The sequence below is a fragment of the Haliotis rubra genome, unplaced genomic scaffold (assembly GCF_003918875.1).
Source record: "Haliotis rubra isolate DU_JTF1 unplaced genomic scaffold, ASM391887v1 Scf55, whole genome shotgun sequence".
Lineage (NCBI taxonomy): Eukaryota > Metazoa > Mollusca > Gastropoda > Lepetellida > Haliotidae > Haliotis > Haliotis rubra.
In genome coordinates this window covers 2881211-2904423 of record NW_025767246.1, presented here as the reverse complement: position 1 = coordinate 2904423, position 23213 = coordinate 2881211, and the positions used below count along the sequence as shown (strand labels likewise).

The 23213-nt window shown below is 39.9% G+C and overlaps 1 protein-coding gene across 2 annotated transcripts in view; it reads left to right on the top strand.

Moving 5' to 3' along the window:
• The first annotated feature begins 230 nt into the window (after positions 1-230).
• Positions 231-23213, top strand: part of LOC124253738 — a 34370-nt gene continuing 11387 nt past the window's right edge. Inside the window, exons 1-14 of one of the 2 annotated variants that reach the window (XM_046687562.1) lie at positions 231-273; positions 3986-4079; positions 6839-7036; positions 8763-8896; positions 9852-9960; positions 10976-11136; positions 12684-12806; positions 13542-13653; positions 14287-14453; positions 15849-15956; positions 16342-16419; positions 17622-17745; positions 18919-19092; positions 21952-22173. In XM_046687562.1, coding sequence (XP_046543518.1) covers positions 268-273; positions 3986-4079; positions 6839-7036; positions 8763-8896; positions 9852-9960; positions 10976-11136; positions 12684-12806; positions 13542-13653; positions 14287-14453; positions 15849-15956; positions 16342-16419; positions 17622-17745; positions 18919-19092; positions 21952-22173 — 1810 coding nt within the window. In that variant the 5' untranslated portion in view covers positions 231-267. Of the gene's footprint in view, positions 274-3985; positions 4080-6838; positions 7037-8762; positions 8897-9851; positions 9961-10975; positions 11137-12683; positions 12807-13541; positions 13654-14286; positions 14454-15848; positions 15957-16341; positions 16426-17621; positions 17746-18918; positions 19093-21951; positions 22174-23213 lie in introns of both variants that reach the window. The other variant, XM_046687561.1, reaches the window with a different exon arrangement.

The following is a 23213-nucleotide window of genomic DNA, read 5'->3' as shown; positions in this document are numbered from 1 at the left end:
ATGGACATACATTATCATGCAAATGATTCAATTTGTTTTTTAGAGATGTACATTATTGGCATTAAATTGACTACAAAAGTATACCCAAATGATCACACACCTCAACAGTGTGATGTTACTATGTGTAAGGTTGAGAGTATATATCGAAACAGTATAGGAGTGTACACGTTGCAACCATCAAGGACAACGTGATACACGTATCTACATTATCAGCATTCCGCCATGTCCGATATCACCAGATAACAAAGAGGTCAGTGTAGCTTCAAGATGAAGGTAGGTAAACCGTTGCACTGTATTCTCACAGTTGAATGAACATAAATATGTAAAAGAAATATATGTTAATAGTGTCTTCATCGTAGCATTTCGAACTGCGCTTTAATCGGAATATTTCGTACACATTTGACCATTGCTTCTTTATATATCGTGACACTATATCTCACCTGATTGGGGACTGATGTAATATTTATAAATATCTTTGAAAAGTTGTTACATATATACGCAGTTATTTAGTTCATGCCTACCCATCATATCATCATTTCGCCCCCCCCAAAACTCAAGAACGGTGGTTGAAATACTGTTTCCAAAAACTTTTGTGTAAACATGTATATAAATATTTTCAAATATTTTCTTCTAAACTTGAGAAGTATGAGTGTGTCTGTTGAGATATGATTCTCTTACAGTCTAAGTGTCTTTTCACTACTTTGTGTGACCTCCTTGCCCTGCAATACACGCCTGAATTCGCCAAGGTACACTACCGATCAATGTTTGTAGGAAATCGTATGGCACAGTATCCCAATATTCGATCACTTCCTTCTTCATATCCTCAATATTTCAAAGTCCTTTTTGGTTTATTCTGTCCTTCATTAGTCCCACACATTCCCCATAGGGTTAAGATCTGTCGCTGGGCCAGTCGAAAAATTGAACAGTTTCTTCCGACAACCAGTTTTGTGTAACCCGCACAGTTTTGTGTTTTGGGTCGTTATTATACTGGAAAATCCAATTACATGTATCTTCATAAAGTGTTCGTACCGTTGGAAGGAGGTGATCATTTAAGATGTCAACATATCGTTCCTTCGTCAAATTTCCAGTAAAAATACACAACGGCGTCACCACGTGATGAAATTTCGCGCTATGTTTTGGCGTTGGTAGGTTTCACATTATCTTTTGTCCACATTATCACACAGTTGGGAAAAAGCCAGACAAAAGTTTTATCAGTTTCCCAATCTTGATTTTCGTGGGCCCTATACCAGTTTAAAAGTTGTTCTTGCTTTCATCAATGGTGAGGGAATTCCGCGCTTTTTCATCCAGTTAAGTCTGTGTCATTCTTGTTTAAGGATTTCATTACATGCATGAGGACTTCCTCTAATAATCATCTCCTTTCTGATATTCTGAACGCTTTTCAATTTTCCCCTACTCACAATCTTACCAAGATGCCAGCGATCCGCAGTACTGAACTCCATTGGCCTCCCTGCCCTTATGCTGACTGGATAGTCTTCAAAGTTCTGTATACTGTAGACAGAGGAATGTAATGTCTATCAGCTAACTCTTTTACATTACCCCTTTCAAAATCATCTAGAACCAGCTTTCTTTTCTATTCTGCTGTCAAATCTGCCATGTCAACAAAGGAAGTCGTCTGCTACACCAGGGAGGATAACTCTTGATATTTTAAGGTTCATTTTTAAACCTACAAGAATTGCCGCCCATAATGAGTACATTACTACAATGTAACACATATTTTACAATTCTGTTATCAGTATTAGGAAACAGATTTTCTCAATAATTTGTATGCATGTATGTATATATGTGTGTGGGTGTTCGTGCGTGTGCGCGTGCGTGTGTTTGTTTGTGTGTGTGTGTTTGTGTGTGTGTGTGTGTGTATGCATATATGTATGTATGTGTGTAGCGATGTTGAAGTATAGCTGTTAACATATTTTTGATGGGTGTGGATTCCGATCTATGCATTCATACACACAGGATGTTGATACGCTTTACGGGTCCATGTTTTTAAAAACAACAACAAAAAAAACAACCCAGAGCGTTGTACATATCAGTAAAACCATATAAAGCTGAAGCCCAGCGATATTCCAGCTATATTACTGTGGGTGACACCGGAAATGGCCTTCGTACATTTTACCCACTGGGAAATCGAACCCTGGCCTTCGACGTGACGAGCAAACACTTCAGCCACTAGGCTAATCGCCGCCCCAAAAGGGACAGGTATCACTAGTGCATCACTAGTGGACAATTAAACACAACCTTTGATATGACCTTATCATGTTGACAAGGGACCTTTGCACTGACCGAGAATGTTGTCCCTGAACTCGTGTGGGAAGCCGATTTCTGTTGTCACCACGTAATAATGCAACTCACTCGCTTCTAGTGTATGACTGACTGACTGACTGACTGACTGACTGACTGAGTTTAGTTTTACGCTCCTTTTAGCAATATTCCAGCAATATCACGGCGGGGGACAACAGAAATGGGCTTAACACATTGTGCCCATGTGGGGAATCGAACCCGGGTCTTCGGCGTGACGAGCCAACGCTTTAACCACTAGGCTACCCTACCGCCTCTCTAGTGTATGAATATTCATTCATTCATTCATTCATTCATTCATTTATTCATTCATTCATTTAATAGTATTTTATTTATTTTATCTATTTAGTTATTGTATTCATTTTATTCATTAAATTTTGTTCTAGTTTCTGTTATTTTGTATGATTTATTTTATAAACAAATTGTTTTGTCTAATTTTTCTTTTTGGGGGTTTTTAATTTTTATTGGAGGGGGGTGATAGGTGGGGTGGGGGTGTTAGTCCTTCTAGTAATGCTTATTTACGTTGGTATTATTGGTGGGTTTTATTTGTTTGTTTGTTTTCCGAACGGTTCATTCAGCAACTTTCCAACTATATGATGCCGGTCGCAAAATAATCGAATCTGGTGATTGACATAATGACTCTTAATGAGCATCGACCTGTGCAATATCGATACGATGATTTGTGTCATGTAGGTCAGCGGGCCAACCTTACGCCTTTTACGTAGGTTTGTGATGATTAACCCCTAGTCTACAAGGGTCAATTTCGTTATAGGGACAGTATGATTACAGAGATTAAATCGTTTTTTCGACTCCAACTTCATTCTGTCATCCGAGCCACACACAATGTGTACATCTGTATTTCCTACATGGAAATGTATAGGGGTGGGTATTGTAGGGAATTTTCATATTGCGATATATTGCGATGCAAAAGCATGTATTGCGGTACGTATTGCAATATATTGCATGAGGTATTTTTAAACAAAAAATATTTATAATCGAGTTAATGCTTGATTTATAGAGCAAAACCACAACAAAATCACCATGCTTGATTACGCTTTAATATCAACTTTTATTTTAACATGACAAAATAAGAATGTGAATAATATTTGGCACAAATGAAAAAAGGAATATCCGAAGATTTCCGAGTGTTACGAAGTTTTCCGAATGCAACTCAAAGTACCGGTTTTCGATCAGCGTATCGCAAAACGTATCGTTTTCATGTCTGAACCTGTAAATACCGGTAAACCGGTTATATTGCGCAGCCCTAGAAATGTATGATATAGTTTCAATTTTGACCATGTGAATTGTCAGCTGAACAATTGGCTTACCTTTACCTACGTGTTCGTAGTGGGTGCTACAGGGAGGTGAGTGAGTTTATTTTTACGCCGCACTCAGCAGTATTCCAGCTATATGGCGGAGATTGTAAACAATCGAGTCTGGACCAGACAATCATGTGATCAACACCATGAGCATCCGCATTTGGGATACAATGGCATGTGTCAACCAAGTCAGCGAGCCTGTCCATCTACAGGTAGGTAGGGTGTGATATCACATAGTATGGTTGCACAGGCTTATGATGTAGTCTAATATGGACTAATTTCTTATTATTAAGGAAAAGTTGTCGGTTGTATTTATTTGAATATCAGTTCATTCATTTTGTTATTTGCAGGTATTATTACTTCTCGGGCTATGGCTGGTGTCGGCGCAAACCGGCACTGCCCAGGTGTGCAAATTCTCTGCAGCCTCAACAGTGGGCCCTAACGGTGAGCTTCCCACAAATAATACTGAGGGCGTCCCAAAAGTAGTCAGCCTTACTATATTCTCGATGTCCAATGTTAGAAAAGCTTCCATTTTATTTTGGAAGAATCATTACCAAAGCCATATCCAAAATTTCACACATGTGGGTAATGTGGTTAACGAGATATTAGTCATCACAACACATTGGGGTATAATATATCTTTAAAAATTGCAGAAAGTGAAAAACGATGTCATTTTGTACATCTTGGATAATGGTGTGCCCTCAGATAATATCATATAAAATACATGTATGTTCAGTATAGTATTGGATGACTTCCCGTCAAAATCAACATTCAAAGATTTGGATTGCTTGATTTATATTTAGACGAGGCTGTTTTTGAAGGACACCCCCATTTTAATCTTTCAAAAACACTGTGTCCAGATATTCAAGCTGGCACTGTTTACAATATATTGAGTGCTGACACATTCAGCATTTAGTTTGACCCCTTGGCATCATGTATGAATAAGTGAAAACATTAGCATAAATTATGTCCTTATGATTACGTCATCTGAAAGGGGTTGGGTACTGTCTCCAAAACAAGCTCTTTCAGTAAACATCATGGGGGAGTCACTTTGGGGGATTGTACTTTCAAATTGCATTTTTTATGCACTAGAGGACTTCTGCCTATCTCAAACACAAAATATTTCTTGCATATTTTGCTTCCTGAAGTTAGTGATGCATTAATTGCAGATTTTGCGTTTTGGGGGGGTACCAAGATAAAGAGTCAAACAAAATGGGGATCGTGAGGCTGGAACATGGCAAAAGCAATTTGCTTGAGGTTGACAGATAATATGTAAAAACATAAAACAGCTGCTTTTGTATAATTTTCTAGGTGAGGCCGACTACTTTTGGGACGCCCCTCGTATATCCCTTGTTGGGATATGATAGCCTGATTACTTGATGATGCGGGTCAATTCAGTCTCGATAAGATAACACTATGTAGTTCTGTTATCTCGAATGACTGGAGTATATCTTAAAAGCTCCAATAACGAGGTGGACGAGAACAGAGCAAATACGTTGACGATAATTATTACAAAAATATTTACAAACTATCGTATATGTGTTAGAGATAGGGGTAACATAAAGTGGGGATAGGCGGGATTGCGTTTTCAATGACGGGTGGCCCTGTGGCCTAAGGCGCCGCAATTCGCTGCGCAGAGTTATGTCCCTTTGCACTCAGATACTTATCCTCTTTGGTTCGATTCCCGGTTCGCTCCGATTATATTTCTGGGTGTTCAGCATTGTACCCGTGCTTGTGAGTTTCACCAGAGTGGTAAACGTATGTGTCCTACACCAAATTTGAGTTTTCCCCCACAAACAGGATGTCGTATATAATAGTATGATACTGTTCAAAGCGGGGATAAACGCACTCACATATATTGGATAAATTGCAAAACCTGGTTTCGCGGCGTGTGGTTTGGAAATCTAAGCAGGCTTCATGTATGTGTTTTCTTATCCGGTCACGAGTAGGTATGGCAATTTATGAAAGATTAATTGTATTATATTGGTGGATGGTCATGATTATGGCGGGGTTACGACAATGAGACAGATGATGAGGAATTCCGAATCTACCAAGTACAACATAACCTCATAACATGACATCGCGAAACTTGAACATGACATCACTAAACTGCATGACATCACGCAATTACAACATGACATCAAAACCGTTGCAAACTTACATGGCACACGACACATTAACATGACATCACGACACTCCAACATGACATCACGCAATTACAAGATGACATTACAACCGTAAGGCAAGACATCGGTACACTTCAACATGACATTACAACACTTCAACATGACATCACGAAACTACATGACATCACGGAATTACAACATGACGTCGCAACCTTACAACATGACATACGACACTGTAACATGGCATCACACAGTTACACCAGAACATTTCGATATGAGATTACACAGACATCGAGTATATTATGATACCGCGGCGCTTATTGACATCGCAACGCAACATGAGATCGCATTTTTTCAACTTGACATCACACACCTTGATTATATAAAATCTCTACAACATGAGTGAGTGAGTGCGTATGATTTGAAACCGCTTTTAGCAACATGACAACAACAGCATGGCGGGGACACCAGAAATGGGCTTCACACAATGTACCCTAATGGTGAATCGAACCCGGGTCTTCGGCGTGACGAGCGAACGGTTTAACCACTAGACTACCCCACCGCCCCTTCTACAACATGATTTCACAAAATGATATGACATCAAAGCGCTACAACACAACATTATGAAATTGCAACATGCTTCATCAAAACCACATGACATCGCTCCAGTTCCACGCCGCGATACTTTAACATAACACAACGAGACAAAGACATGGCATCAGTTGAAAATTGTTGAGTGAAGAAAGTAATAAAGTAACTAACAAACACAAAAAAACTTCTTCGCGCAAGTGGTATGACATGGCACCACAACCTTACAACTTAACAAAACGGTACTTTCATGACATTACAAGAATATAATAAATTTCAACCATTTGTTGTTTTACCCCTCGGGATTTGCTCCAAACTGTTTCCCTTGATGTTTTAACGTAAGAATGCAATGCAAGATGAATGGGATAGCCCAAAGAACCACAGCCTTCCAGGTTGTGTCCCACAGCCCTCCAGGTTGTGTCCCACAGTGGCTTAAATAGCCCAATTTCATGCACTTCTTTCTTTAACCGTTTCTGTAACTTCTTCCAGATCCCCGACTTCCACACGCGCTACCTCCATCCTTCCAAGTCACCATAGAGGGCGCTCTCATTGACAGGAACTGTAGCGTGGTGGCGGAGGAATATTTCGACCTAGATTCACAGCGATCTGCCATGAAGATCACGCAGAACGGACAGATCGAGTACCTGTATATAAACATGAATACCAATGAGAGCTACCATATTACCAGTAAGCACTAAATATGGAACTATCAAATTCTATGGGTTTTGTTTGTTTGTTGTTTAACGCCGCACTCAGTACTATTCGAGATATATGGCGTGGTCTGCAAATAGAAGCGACAAAACCCTTTCCACTTTCATAAGAAATCTCTACTAAAAGCAGAGTCGATTATACAGTTGTGACTATATCATGAGCAGATGTTTGTTTCAGCAGTATTACAGCTGTATAATGTTGTTTGTAAACAAATTGGGTCTGAACCAGACAATCCAGTGATTGTCACCATGCGATACGATGACAGAGCATGTGTTTATGAATCACTATGAAATACATAATAATTAAGTCTGGACCAGGCAATCCAGTGATCGACAGCAAGAGCATCGATCTATTGGGATACGATGACATATGTCAAATAGGACAAACAAGTCAGGAAGCCTGACCACCCGATCCCGTTAGTCGCCTCCTACGACAAACATGGGTTACTGAAGACCAATTCAAACCCTGATATTCCCCATGGGTTATAAGAATGAATAGAAAAACTGAAGACAATTTACTTTTGAAGGGAAAAATAAACAAATTAGAACCATTTTTGTCGTTGATATATGTTGTGCCATTTATTTTAAAATGAATATCTGACCGTTAATTATGATTCTCTGTTAAAGGTATCTTTGCAATATAATCAAATGAGAATAGCTATTAGGTGGAAACTTTGACCTGATTATCATCAGCAGCACCTTTGAGGATCAATGGATGGGTCCCAGTATCCTAGGAGATGGGGTAGCCTAGTTGTTGAAACGTTCGCTTGTCACGAAGAATACCCAGGTTCGATTTCCCACATGGGTACAATGTGTGAAGCCCGTGCCCTGTCTTGAAATTGCTGGAATATTGCTGAAAGCGACGTGAAACTAAACTCACTCACTCACTCACAACATCCTAGACATTTGTAGGATGGTATTAAAATGAGGATCAGATGCTGGTTGACAGCATGGGTGTATATATGCTCATTCTTTCAATCATTGGTTTGCGATATCAGGTTTACTGGACATGACATGAATATATTAAATGTGGCGTAGAACAACATTAACTAACTATAACTGAATGAGTGAGATGGGTTTTACGCCGCCTTTAGCAATATTCAAGCATTATCACGGCGGGCTTCAAACAATGTACCCTAATGGGGAAACCGGGCCTTCGGCGTGACGAGTGAACGCTACAACTACAAGGCTACCCCACCGCCCCAACTAACTACAAGAAGAGCCCATGTGTACATAAACTAACAGTGGAACGCCATTTATGATTTATTAAGACTGACTGACTGACTGAGTTTGGTTTTACGCCGCTTTTAGCAATATTCCAGCAACATCACGGCGGGGGACACCAGAAATGGGCTTCACACATTGTGCCCATGAGGGGAATTGAACCCGGGTCTTCGGCGTGACGAGCCAACGCTTTAACCATTAGGCTACCCCACCGCCCCATTTATTAAGAAGTAATTCGAACTTAAACGTACATGGTATCAACTGTTTTCTTGGGAATTATCTCTCGATGTTGTGACCACTACTTTGAACACATTAATTAACCAGAGGTTATTTCTGCTTTTGATTGCATTGGATGATGTTGTTGAAACATCGTGTAGCATGAATTATGAAGAATAAAGTAGCGTCTATTTTTGATCGGTCCTAAGCTTTCTGAATGAAAATTGGTTTGTTCTGTAGATGTTTCTCTTCTGTTTTACCAGACAACAACTGCACCGTCAAGAACCAAGCTTTGGATAGTGATGATGCCTTCATCGGCGGGCGTATGTCGAACAGCAAAATGACTCACACCTACTCAACAAGTTCTGTACTGAAGTTTGCTCAAAAGTACGGGGAGGTATGAACAAAGACCTTATTTTGGCTCACACGTTATGCCTATATTTTGTTTATTTGTTTGTTTGTTGTATAATTCCGCACTCGGCACTTTTTCAGCTATCACGGAGGTGTGGTAATCGAGTCTTAATCAGACAGTGATCAATATCATGAGCACCGAGTTTTCTTGGTTGTGCAATGCTAGCAATCGTGAAACTGTTTTCATGAACGTTTCAATTGTGAAATCCTTCAGAGGTTCACTGGTTGTAAAGCTTGTTTACATATTATTCGAGCCATATATCTGGCTTTGTCTTTGTCTATGTTTGTATTCATTAAGAAATAAATCAAGACAACATCTAACCTTTTGTCACCCGTGATCCGGGTTAGAATTGGTCTTCAGCAACGTATGCTTTTGGTTAGAGTCGATTAACGTGATCGGGTAATCAGGCTCGCTGACTATTTTGACAAATGTCATCATACCCTGAATGTATAGACGCTCATGATGTTGATTACTGGATTGTCTGGCCGAGACTCGATTATTTACACACCACCGCCAGAGGTGCTGAGTCCGGCGTAAAACAACCAATAAACAAAATCTTATATTATGTCAGATTGACTGACTGACTTTAGTTTTAGCAATAGTCCAGCAATATCACGGCGGGGAACACCAGAAATGGGCTTCACATTGTGCCCAAGTGGGGAATCGAACCCGGGTCTTCGGCGTGACGAGCCAACGCTTTAACCGCTTTAACCACGAATGTTCAATGTTTTGTTTCTAAATTTAATGTTGATTACAATTATTGGTTGTCGATTGGCTGGTTGTTTAACGCCGCACAGATTGTTACAGCTATATGGCGTCTGTCAGTATATAATCGAGTCTGGTCCTGGCAATCCAGTGATCAACAGCATGAGCATCGATCTACGCAATTGGGAGACACCAAGAAGGGGAACGTTATGCTATGTTAATTTGTTTTCTGAAGGTTTACATTGGGCAGTCTACGATTCGGGGTGTCCTGTGCGATCACTGGCAGTCCTGCATGTACTGGAGTTCTCTCGGCGTCAACTTCACCCTCGACTACTACTTTTCAGGTATTTACGACGTGTACAACCTCGATAAACTTTTTGTCAGAAACTCCACTTCCCGAAGAATTACTGTACCCAATGTCCATACACATGTACGTGTAAAACTTCCAGTTGACAACAAAACGGAACCAAACTCTGGGTATTACACCTTAAAAACTGTGAGTGAGTGAGTGAGTTTAGTTTTACGCAGCTTTAGCAATATTCCAGCAATATCACGGCGCGAATATAGTAGGAGTGAATGAACGTATGAGTCAAGTTAACAATGAAGTAATGAAGGAAAGAACACGTTCACTTGACCGTACCGATTGACCAAAAGACGGATTTTATTAATTTGAAATCAAACAAAATTACATTTTTAAATAAACACAATGGCATAATTTTTAAAACTCAAGAAACGCACCATCAACAGAAGTATTAAAAAAACATTTGTCAATAAAAATTATTGACACACGAAGCAGGAATCTATAATTATTCAATGGTACAATTGACAGTAAGTAGTTAAAACACAAAAACATCAAAAAGAAAACACACCAAAACAGGTCATTCTATATAGTAACATGTGCTATGTTTGGGATTACACTTTCTTAGTAAAAGAACAAATTCTAGTACTTTTCAGCAGGATAGACGGCTGAATTTATGTGCTGGCGAATTTGTGCTTTACTAAGAAAGTGTAATATCAAATATAACATATGTTACATTTGACCACTTTCTAACTGGCATTGTGTATTCATTATATACAGGACTTCTGAATATTCGCATTTCTTGAGAACTGTGCATCCAGGTACATTTTTCTACATATACATACATACATTACATACATACATACACACACATATGCATACACACACACACACACACACACACACACACACACACACACACACACACACACACACACACACACACACACACACACATACATGCACATACACACATGCATGCACACACACACACATACATACATACACACACACACACATGTAGAACAATATTTTGTAACTATTTCATGATTGTGCTATAGCCCTCTCATGGACAAGTGCGGACGGCACCGTACAAGTTCCTGTGAGAGCTGAAGTTCAAGGATACAATTCCCTGGTTGGTCCGGGTCCAATGTCAAGCTTCCATCATATATACGATTATATTGGCTTTAAAAGTTACATTGTGGACCCAACGAATCTGGAGGTAAACATAAAAACATTCCATTTACAAATTATTTTTTTTAAAATGTGTAAATGATGATTCAGTTCTATAACCATTGCCTTCATGATTACAAATGTGGTTTAACGGTGGAGACAATGGTCTTGATGTGTTGTACCTATATGGTGACAGAACCAGGGCCTTTGTCGTCATTTGCGCACGCTTTAATTACCAACTACCAAAGAAGTGGTACAAGTACTAGTGGTAGTAGTAGATTTAGGAATAGCAGTATTGGTGGTGGTGGCAGTAGTAGCAGCAGCAGTGGTAGCAGTAGTAGTTGTTGTAGAAGTAGTAATGGTAGCAGTAGCAGTAGTAGTAGTAATAGTAGTGGTAATAGTAGCAGCAGCAGTGGTAGCAGTATTAGTAGTAGTGGTAGCAGTAGCAGTTGTTGTAGCAGTAGTAGTAGTAGTAGCAGCAGTAGTAGTTATAGTAGTAGTAGAAGCAGCAGCAGTAGTAGCAGCAGAAGCAGTCGTGGTAGCATTAGTAGTAGTCGCAGTGGTAGCAGTAGTAGTAGTCGTAGTGGTATCAGTAGTAGTGGTAGCAGTAATATTAGTGGTAGTAGAAGTAGTGGTAGTAGTAGTAGTGGTAGTAGTAGTAGTAGTAGTAGTAGTAGTAGTAGTAGTAGTAGTAGTAGTAGTAGTAGTAGTAGCAGCAGTAGTAGTAATAGGTTTGGTGCGGTTTGGGGCGACCCTGGCACAGTCAGGCTGGTAAGGCTCATCATCAGCTCAGGGCCCTTGCCCCCTCTACACGCAGTCTAGACAGCGAATGGGACTTCTCCCAGGAAGTACTGTCAAATCGAACCCACCAAGAACTTTCCTCAGATTGTTTATAGTATGGCATACAAAAATGAAACAAATATGACACTATCATTGTATATTCATAACTTCTTACTTTATATATGTATGTACATACTTCGATGTTTTTTGTTGAAATGGTTTGGTAAAACTGTATTGCCAAATCACAATACCCAAATCGTGGCGGTGGAATTGGTAGCGGCAGATGAATGGTGGTAGTAGTGGTGGTAGCAGATGAATGATGGTAGTAGTGGTAGTAGCTGTAGAAGCAGCAGTGGTAGTAGCAGATGAATGGTAGCAGTACTTTTGTATTGTTCTTGTGTATTGTTTTTTAGTATTATTATATAATTAAATTATTTCTTGACGGTAAGGGAACAAGAGTTGCACCCCTTTAGCTGTTGGACACTTTAAGTGTCTTGCGTTCATTAGAGTTACTTCCCTTGGTGGCGTTAGCACCAGAGGGCGTTGCTTTCCATTACCATGGCGTCCGCTGTTCGCCGCTTGCACTTAGCGTTACTGCTTTGTGTGCATATATTCCTGTAAAACACCATAGAAGAATCTAAAAATGACGTACGGCCGAAGCGGAAGTCGGCGGGGAACAAAATGCTGACCTAGGATACATTGTATTCTATACAACAACTATTCATATATTAAAATCTGCACAGGCCCTATTTCAGAGTATGTTATATATATGTTCTTGTTCTTTGAGAGTTAAGTCATCATCATAATTTTATCTAGACCCAAAAAGGTGTGGCATGTCCGGGACGGAAGCATACCCGAGCGATGCCGCAGTTAAAACAACATTATCAGTATAGGGAGGAGATAACAGATCAGGATTTGAACATGGTCGTCAATGCCGATGTGAGTAAATATCCATAAGGACAATGTCCATACATGTGCAATACAATGGTAACCGAACCCTATAATATATAACTCCATAAACAGACCCGTGAAGATCCGGGTTAGAATTGGTCTTCAGCAACTCATGCTTGAAGTGCGAAGCGACTAACGGGATCGTGTGGTCAGGCTCACTGACTTGGTTGACACATGCCATCGTATCCCAATTGCTTAGATCGATGCTCATGTTGTTGATCACTGTATTATCTGGTACAGACTCAATTATTTACAGACCGCCGCTATATAGTTGGAATATTGCTGTGTGTGGCGTTAAACAACAATTAATCAATGCTGAAAGCGGCGTAAATCCATACTCACATCTTCACGCTGACGAATCCAGAAACACAAACAGAGCAAGGAGGGTTACGAGCTCACGGTCATAGGTGTCGGACACGCCTAAGGCAGGTAACTCTGTAAGACGATTCGTTTCGCCTTGGACAAATGAGTGAGTGGATGAGTTTAGTTTTACGCCGCACTCAGCAATATTCCATCGATCTGCGCAATTGGGAACCGATGACATGTGTCAACCATGCCAGCGAGCCTGACCACCCGATCCTGTTAGTCGCCTCTTACGACAAGCATGGGTTACTGAAGGTTCATTCTAACCCGGAACATCAAGGGTCTTTTTGACAAATGAACAAATGTTGCTTATTCATAATTAAAGTTTTATTCCTTGCCTTGACGTCATTTACATCTCAGGTGTGGTACGACTACAACTACAAACTCCTCCGTTTCGACACCCGTCCCACGGCACTAGCATACCCGTACTACAGCTACGACGCTGTCACCGAGATACACGACTATAACACAGGTACAGTGGTACAATCTACAAGTGCAGAAAAGAGTCTGGTTGAGGAATATAACAGGGAACATGACCCTATCAAGGGACACACTTTCTATGCAAACAGGAAAAGAAGAAATAGGGCACCGAGGTCGAAATGAAATAGACATAACATTGATAAATAATATTGCATTTTCATTATAAGTCGTTTCGGTTTTGTGAGATCAACAACTGTTTCTTGACTTGCATTTTATACACTCTTCAAAACAAGAGACGCATAGGTCATTTTTAGAAGAATTTATTGCTTTTGTTTCAGATGGATTATTTCATGCAATTTTATCGATTATTTACAGACTACACTCTTGGTGACGCTTTGGCGAATATTTCTTCAAACCCGTCTAAAACCAAGGAAAAGGTTAAACTTGCCACGTTTTGGCGCTGAAGCTGTTTACAATCACACAAAGATGACATTTTGTTTGGAAGAAATATAATATTTGTATTGTTTGTTTTTTTTGCCGCAGTTGCATGAGTCCAATATTCTCAAAATCATCAATGCGTTTCTTCTTTGTTTTGAAGAGTGTATTAGCAATAAATATTTTTTAATTCATAACATTTGTAAATTGGTTTTTTAAGTAAGCAGTTAATTTGTTTAAATTGTTTCAGGGGTTGCCTACATTATTGACAAGTCCTTCCTCAACTGTACCATAGTTCCAATTGAGAATGGAACGTGGGACGCTAGCATGAATGTCTCCCGTTCACATCAAGCCCTTGGGATGAAGAGCCCAGAACAGCTCTTTGACTTGAACCCAACATTTGCCTACTCTGGGCAGGTATGGCGTCTTTGAGTGGGATTTACAAGCTTGTATGGTGAAGAGTATTAGTTTAGTTTATGGATAGACAGCTTCAAGACGTTACGGTGTAGATGTTAACATCGTTTTTAAGCAATTTGATACACAGTATGGACAGGACGAATATATGCATGAAGTATATTTTAGTTTTTCAATTAAGTACGTTTATGTACAGTGAGAGGACATTAGTATTACGTGTTAGTAATAGTGAGCGTTATATACACTGCCAAATCAGATGCTTCCATTCATTAATCACATATTCTTTTAACGTCTGGTGTTATTGTGTATGAACAAACAGCAAGATGTTGTCTTCTCTGGGCATTAATTATATATCGAGTTTTAAGTGAAATCTTAAATATTTCTTGAAAGAGTGAGTGAGTTTAGTTTTAGGCCGCTCAAGCAATATTTCAGCAATATCAAGGCGGGGGATACCAGAAATGAGCTTCACATATTGTACCCATGTGGGGACTCGAACCCGGGCCTTCGGCGTGACGAGCGAATGCTTTAGCCAACCCCACCGCCCATGTCTTGGAAGAGCAAGAGTAATCCGTGCTATCTTATATCATAAATGAGGCGCAAAGCAAAGCTATCTATAAACCAGTCTGCGCGGAAGACCTTCATTGTTTCCCGTGATGCTCAGAATTGGGAGTTTTGTTAGTACGTGTTTGTTTACTTTCGTCAGAAAACGAAATTGGCTTACCTTAAATAAACATGCATCACTGGTGTAAAAGCATGCTGGTAAATTGTGACACAGATTTAATATTACTGTAAGGCTAATGCAAATACTGTGTACCTATAACAAATATAACATAAACAAATGTAAAATAATCTACAGATGAAGAGCCGATGAACGACGAAAGATCTTGTGTTTATAAAGAAACTTTTAAGTGCCTGGATTCTATCTAGTATAGAATATTTATTGATTTTGCAACCAAAGAAATCACTTATTTAGAAATCGCCTTCATACAGCTTATTGCCAATGACCACTGAGAGACGCCATTGTTGTCGGCAACGTCGAAACGTCGCGTATCATGCTTTCTGATTCGAACCAATTCACTTTGAACCTCCTTGAAAGGCGTGAGCGTGTCAATGAAAATTAAAATCCAAATTAAAGGCGTGAGCGTGTGAAGCACAGAAATGAACATCTCGCCAATCTCAAGATAGGTTTGGGTAGGGGGAGCCAACACGATGCTTGGACGAACCCACTGCATTTTGTGCAAGGACGGGTCGTTGGTCTCCATATAGGTGACATACTGACAACCTATTTTCTCCCGTTTGCAAGGCGCTTTGTCAGTAATGTTTTGTTCATGGTGTGGTTATTTCATGTAAATAGTTTACATATTTGTGATATTGATAACCTTGTGTGATATCTACCAGCGGACTGTTCGTGGAATCACTTGCGACGTCTTCACCAATGTACGCACGGACTTTCCAGACAGCGGACTTATGGGAATGCCAGTGACCTTCGATGTATATTTCATGTCGGTAAGTAGATTTAATGCGAGGGACAGTTGGATTTGTTTGTTTGTTAACGGCGCACTCAGTGGTATTCCAGCTATTTGACGGCGGTCTGTAAATAATCGAGTCTGGACCAGACGATCCAGTGGTTAATATCATGAGCACCGTGCCATTCTAGGATTCGATGCTAAGATTAACCTTGGAATGCCAAGAATGGCACGGTATCAAATATAAGAAAATCTCAAAGTTCTGATCTTATAACGACGTGTTAAGATTCTTAAACCGTTAACAGTCTGAAGTCGTTGTACATATTCTAATAATACTCACAAGAGGAATACTAACTGACAAGATGTCATAACTAACTACATGTATTTGATAACCAATGGTACATATGTCGTTGCAATATCCCCAGAATGACTGGATGAGCGACAATGACGTGGGCAACAACGAAGACAGCGTGGACACTCCGGTTCGACTTGAAATCTCGGCGGTGGGGGTAACTTTGTCTTTATTCGTTAGTTTGTGAGAATTTGGCACTCATTTTATATATTGCAAAATATGTTGAGATAGTTCAAAACACGACCTTTGTATTCGTTTTACTGATGCAGTAATAATATGACAAATTGTCATAAGGTTATGACAACATCAGTGAGCAAGTCGTGTAGAAGGCGTCAATTAGAGTTGCGTCCCTTAGAACAGGCCGCAAGGTAGTGTGTCCAGGTGTTTTTTTAATCGTCATGCCGGTGCTATAGGGTCTTTAGCAACGCGATGACATCTAAATCTTTTCCCCCTGTCAGGCATTATCTCTCATTACCATTACAAACAAAAAACATAAAAAGTTGAAAGATGGAACTTGTTGTTACCTTTCCTTGCTATCGGCAATTTGGGGATGAACCTAGCTTTGGCCGCATCCGAGTCGATACGGTTCTGAGGAATATTCATGTTAAATAAGGGCAATGTGTCTCAGAGGGTCAGCACTCGTAGAAGTAGCCACAAGCAAAGATGTGCATGACGTCGCTATTTAAGTGCATCCATCTTCAACTCGGCATTAAGCCAAGCTATGTTTTCTCAGCTCTCGTCCCTGTTGGGCTTTCACCATTTATCAAGCTAACACACTGTGTTATAACAGACCTTTAGGGCCTGTAAGTCTCGCGAGGCGCTACTTTCGATACTAAGCTGGTTCCCGGTTCCCTTTGCGCACGGCAACTTGCGATATGCAAGACGGGGCCAAGCTTACTTCCGGTACCAGATTTCCCGTGACAAGCGTATATTCAAGAACCAGTTCTGGTTCTAAATTGCGTGACCGCCAAATGTAACTTTACTAGACCGGACCAAGTGCATAACCATGCTTGGCTGTCACAGCTGTTGACAGTCGTAATAGTTGGCTAATTTGGGGATGGTAAGATCGGAAACTTCTTATTCCTGCTAGGAATCGGTTCCTTACTGTCAACTGACAACCTTGAGACCATTCGAAAAGGTATGAAACGTTGTTTGTCGCCGGAAGTGCTAAGGTCTCGCGAAGTTCCGTAACCTACTTACGGGAGGTATTGTTTGAAGATGCGTTAAGCCAAACTCTCTGGCTATGAAATTGAAATCAAAGTATTTGAAATCTTATCACAAGTTTTGACATTTGAGACGAAGGAACCATACATATGCAACATTCAAATATTGCATTTTATCTTGTTTTTTTAGAGTGGATACTTTTTGTCGTATGATTTCTACAATTTTGATCAAGAAAACCCAGTGTTGAGGCGCTTTGATATTTCAAAATGCTACACAGACCAAAATAAGATCAACTTCGAGATAACTTTCCCCGGTAAGTATTTTAAGTATTTGCATTTAGAAACATTTCCAGGAACGATATATCCTTGTTTTTGCAAATACAACCCCTTTGTTCTGCGTTTTTGTGAAAGGTGAATGTTCTTTATTTGTGTGTGTGAATACAGACATCTACCTTTCCCCGTGGAGTGCACTGTTGACAACGTACAACTGAGTTTTGCAATATCCCTATAAAACTCCTGTTTTTACAAAGGTTGTGATCCGAGTCTATTTCTGTGTTTCCCATTTCCCATCTACCTTAAATTCCTATCTTTTCCTCAGTTTTCACGTCCTTGTTGAAAATTATGCTGTGATGTAAAAAAGAAAATCTGCCATTATATACTCATAAACACCCACGTCAGTTCGAAATGTCTTCATTTTTGTTCAGTTATAACTCCCGAATTTAAGTGACTCGCCTACGTCATGCATTAATTTAAAGATGGTCCCAAGTGCTTTTAAACTTTAAAATGTAAACATAATTAGGTTGACAAATTGTTTTATTTTTCATTTCTAAGATTTGACCGATACCAGGTTAAAGATGCATTGATTATTTTCTTTAACTGAGGTGGCGAGTATCATGAACAATAGTAAGTCATGGATGTGTCATGATTAAAGATTGAACTTGGAATTGTAATATACAGTATATGATATTCTACTGACAGTGAAAGATATACACCCTAGTTGCCTGGTGGCAGAAATGAATAAAACAGAAATTGTTATGACTTTCTTTTATAGATTTTTAAAGCAATATTTTACATGCACCAGAAAATGAATATCTTACATCGACGTCATCTGGGACATTGGGGTAGCCTAGTGGTTTATGCGTTCGATAGTCACACCGAAGACCCGGGTTCGATTCACCTCATGGGTACAATGTGTGAAGCCCATTTCTGGTGTCCCCGCCGTGATATTGCTGGAATATTGCTAAAAGCGGCGTAAAATCAAACTCACTCACTCACTCGACGTCATCCAATGATGATTTGAAAACAAGTTAGTCAAGAATGCATTGATTGATAACCAATAGTGTACCTTGCACTGAAGTGGACTGACCCAATGAGAATAACTTAGCAAAAGAGAAGACCTTCAATGATGATATTTTGCTTACAGTTGTGAAATATCGTATTCAGCTTGACATGAGAAGTTTGTTTATTATCGTTTTCTTTATCCACAGGTAACTATAACGATTTCCTACTGAACTATCAGACCATTCTGGAAGAACTTGCGTTGGTGGTTCTCGCAAAGACAGCAGGTCTGTCACCTATCCGAATACAACGCCTATCATCGCACTGGGACACGAAGAACGCCTACCTCGTCGGAACCATTCTTGATAAGGCCCCTGACCTGGGTAACATCATAGGATCGGTTTTATAAAACGATCTTTATGTTAAGACGATCTCTGTGGAACTTTAACATTGACTCGAAGAGCCAAGGCCGCTCTGTGAACCTGGTCCTCTTTCCAAAGCGGTCGTTGTGCTATGGCTGTCTTAAAGCTCAGATGCAACCAAAAAAAAGAAACATAATTCAAACACAATTATCACTTATTCATAACATATAATATACATTGCTGATTACGAAAAAACAAAGAAACAAAATTATAAGCGTACAATCGCAAATCAAAAATGCAATATTTTGTACTTGGGTTTACTTCCCTCGAAACGAAGCAGCCGGGATACCGAACCCAGTCAGAGCGGGTGGGCGTGCACTTTAGTGTAACGAAAACTTTCATTGGCTGGTTCATTTGCCGATACACTAAGGACTCTTTGTGTGTGTATAGAGATGTTGGGTTTTGTAAATACATGCTCATATTTTGTGTATAACAGACACCATAACATGTCATGTGTACAAGTATCACACCTGCCTGTCTGTGTAATTACATCATGTGACAGAGACAGAACTCAGGTGCACGAGCCATATATCAATGCGTTTTGTTTATGGGTGTTTTGCCTGATAGGTGTTAAGTTCAAATTGAATTTGGCCAGTAATCGAAGTTGTGTACTGCATATTGTGATTAGCAGACAGGCAGGCAGACACATAGGTATCAATAAAACTGACTTTGAGTTTTGTATGTGACAGAGGCATATCTATATCACAGTTAGAAATTCTGACAATGCTAAATAATGACGTTGCTTTTAAGTATCGAACTGAGAAAGTGACTCGGTAAGAAGAACGTGTGGTGAAATAGTCAAATGAAATTATATAAACAGTTAAATCGGTAATCTACTGTCATAACATATAAAAAGCTCGCCTGTGAAATATCAACAAAAGTCAAAACAATAAAAAAAGTAGCTCACGTCAAAGCCTACTCCGAGTACTCACCGTCAGCGAAGGTTTTCCGTCTTGAAATGTCGAACGCCTCACTGGCTGACACATAGCTGAGTAGATCTAGATCCTTAACAAGGTTCTCAAATGTAACGAGTAGATTATTTACTATTTTCTTTGTGTACACAATAAAGATTAGACTTCTCCTGCTCACGACCTTATAACTCGGGTATACGGTTTCAAGTTGCGCGAATCTATTAACTGCGCATGCGCTATAAGCGCAGCGCAGCACAGCTGTTGAAACCACTTTTCACCCCAGCTGGGGTGAATTTAGTGAATCGTTTGAACTCCTTTTTCGAAAGGAACTCCATACCGAAAGGTATAAGAATCTGCAAAGTTTCGCGTTGCATGTAAGCTTTAAGTAAGTGTTTAAGTGCAGGTGTTACGCTAGTCGCAGCACTAAATCGCTTTATTAATATGGACCCAGGGCTCCTTGCTATTCTATAATGGTGTATTGGATATAACTAGTGCTTTGGTTTAGTTTGGTTAATGTGTACCGTATTTGCCATATAGCACAAGTGTGCGAAAAGTTTCCAAATTTTGCTAGCCAGTCGGGCTAGCTATGCCTGAAAGTTACTCGCCCACAGAATAATTCACTAGCCCGAAATGTGAATGTAGAAACTAAGAAATAGATTACAAAAGCAGTGTGCGAAATTTACGCTGGTCCTGTGTGCCCTGGCTAGTGAGAATTCATCAGGACCACTAAATGATTCGTTTGCAGTGGTCCTGGTTGTCAATGAATTTTGGATTGATAGTTAGTAAATATACGAATGTTATTTTGGACCAGTGAAGTACAGACAGGACCGCTAATTATTGTCCACTGATTGGTCCTGTGGTCTAGTGGGAATTTTTGAAAGGTTTCTTTCCCTGTCCAAAAGGTAAAATACCATCATTTATCAGGTCATAATATTGCATGATATAAACGCGTATTATATTTTTACAAGTACGAGTAATATATTTAGAAAGTGACACCATGAAAATTCACTAGCCAGTCGGGTCTGTGATTGTGGAGATTTACTGGCCCGGCTGGATGTTTACTAGCCACAGGCTAGCGGTCCATTGGCTATTCTGCACACTGGGCACGACGCTGGGATCTGGTGAGCTCAACAAGGGTACTGGCATGCTGCTTGAGCTTTATTTCGTTGATGATATCGGAATATCGGAGGCTTCGCGAAGGTGTGGATTAAGTGGCTGTAGGGGCACAATTTGTGGCTGTCGTTTAACAATGAAAACAACAGTAATCCAGTCATATGGCGGCTGGTAGTAAATAACAGAACAATCCAGTGATTGGCATCATGAGCATCGATCTACGCAATACATGAACCGATGCCATGCATGAAACATGACAGCGAGCCTGAACGCACGATCCCGTTAGTCGCCTCTTGGGACAAGCATAGGTGAATGAAGACCAATCCTTTGGGAATGTTTAGGCACAAGAACACGATTGGTACCAAAAAATATACAGTTTTGTACTCTGATCTGATGGCAGTGATGCCACGGATCATAAATATAGCGTAAAGAATCTCAAAACTCTCATATTTTGCAGGCTATTATCACAAAGCTGAAACACCAGATCCTGACACTTTTAAGGGGAAAAAATTTAGAATTCTCATTGTGACGACTTGAACTATCCTTTAATAGATCAGTTGATCACTGGATTGTCTGGTCGAGACTCGATTATTTACAGACCGCCGCCATATAGCTGGAATATTGCTGAGTGCGACGTAAAACCAAACTCACTCACTCCTTTAATAGATCAATAATCTCAATAACACTTAATCTTCCAAACCATGTTTGGCAACAATTCCTTACACATGATTGCTGCTTGATCGGCATTCTAGAAGTTGGCAGTGGAAGTTCCTAATACATGGTGTTGTCTGTTTAGCCAGGTACCGGCGTTGGCCAAATCTGGTGGCGCACTTCAAAGACGACGCCACTGTACAAAACATCAAGGACGCCGTCAGTTGTTCTGCCGTCTGTGAAAAGCAGCAAGTAACTTGCAACAGCTTCGACATCTGCCCAGGACAACAGACATGCGATTTGAGTTTGAATTACACCTCTGATGGAACGGTTCTTCAAAGCAGCGACACCTGTGATCACTATTCGCGTAAGTGAAAATATATTTTGACATGTAAAAAGAAACATTATCTAAAATTAATTTTTTAAGGCCACCACGTGTTAATAAAGATCAAGTTTATTCCAGCCTGTTTGTATGAACAGGGATTGAGACCAAGAGACAGACATTCATATTCGGGGTTTCCTAGTGGTTAAAGGGTCGTGTTAGCACTCCGAAGGCCCGATTTCGATTCCCGACAAAGTCATAACAAGGCCACTTATATAGTGTTGAAATCCACGCCGCATAGACAGGTTATAAGCACATAACATAAAGGACAATATGAATAATGGACCATCGTTGTGGGACAGGACAGTCCTAAAAACTCTCAGGAGTCAACCTGCCAGACACGGTCACCCATCCAAGAACTCGCCGTGACCAACATTACTTAAAGGACAATACGAACGAAACATACGAACAAAATTTTTGATAGATTGTAAAGGATATTCTAAACGTCACCTTCCGTGATTAAAATTAAACAAAAAGTTTGTAAAATAGCAAACGTACTCGTATTTTGCATATTACGGAAACATCCGACAGTTAATGAGCAGAGGGGGTATCACGTGACATGACGTCACATGTGCCTGTTACTGATGGCTTCCTCTTTGATTTTACCTCACAACTTAACAGTGTCCATGGATTCTGAAGCACTAAAAGATGTTCCTGATGTCATTTCTGAAGTGGATGTTAGACCGTATCAATACGATCCGATTTTACATCTTCCAAGACAGTCTTCCAGTGAAGATGAAGAAGAAGAATCAAGCGAAACGAAGGCACCGCTTAAGGTCAAAATAAATTATAAAATAGACCATATCAATACTATTTGTCAGCAAAATGTGATACAGTTCCAACCAGCAAACCCACCCCTATAAATATATGACCAGTCCCTAAGAATAATTTGTTTTGAAATGTGACTGCAGTTCCTTTTGTGTCAAATGGGTGACTGTAGAGTGTCTGGGATTTTAAAACATATTAATTATGCTTCAGACGGGGGAAATTAGAAATTATCTGCTACAAAGATTACACTGGAAGTA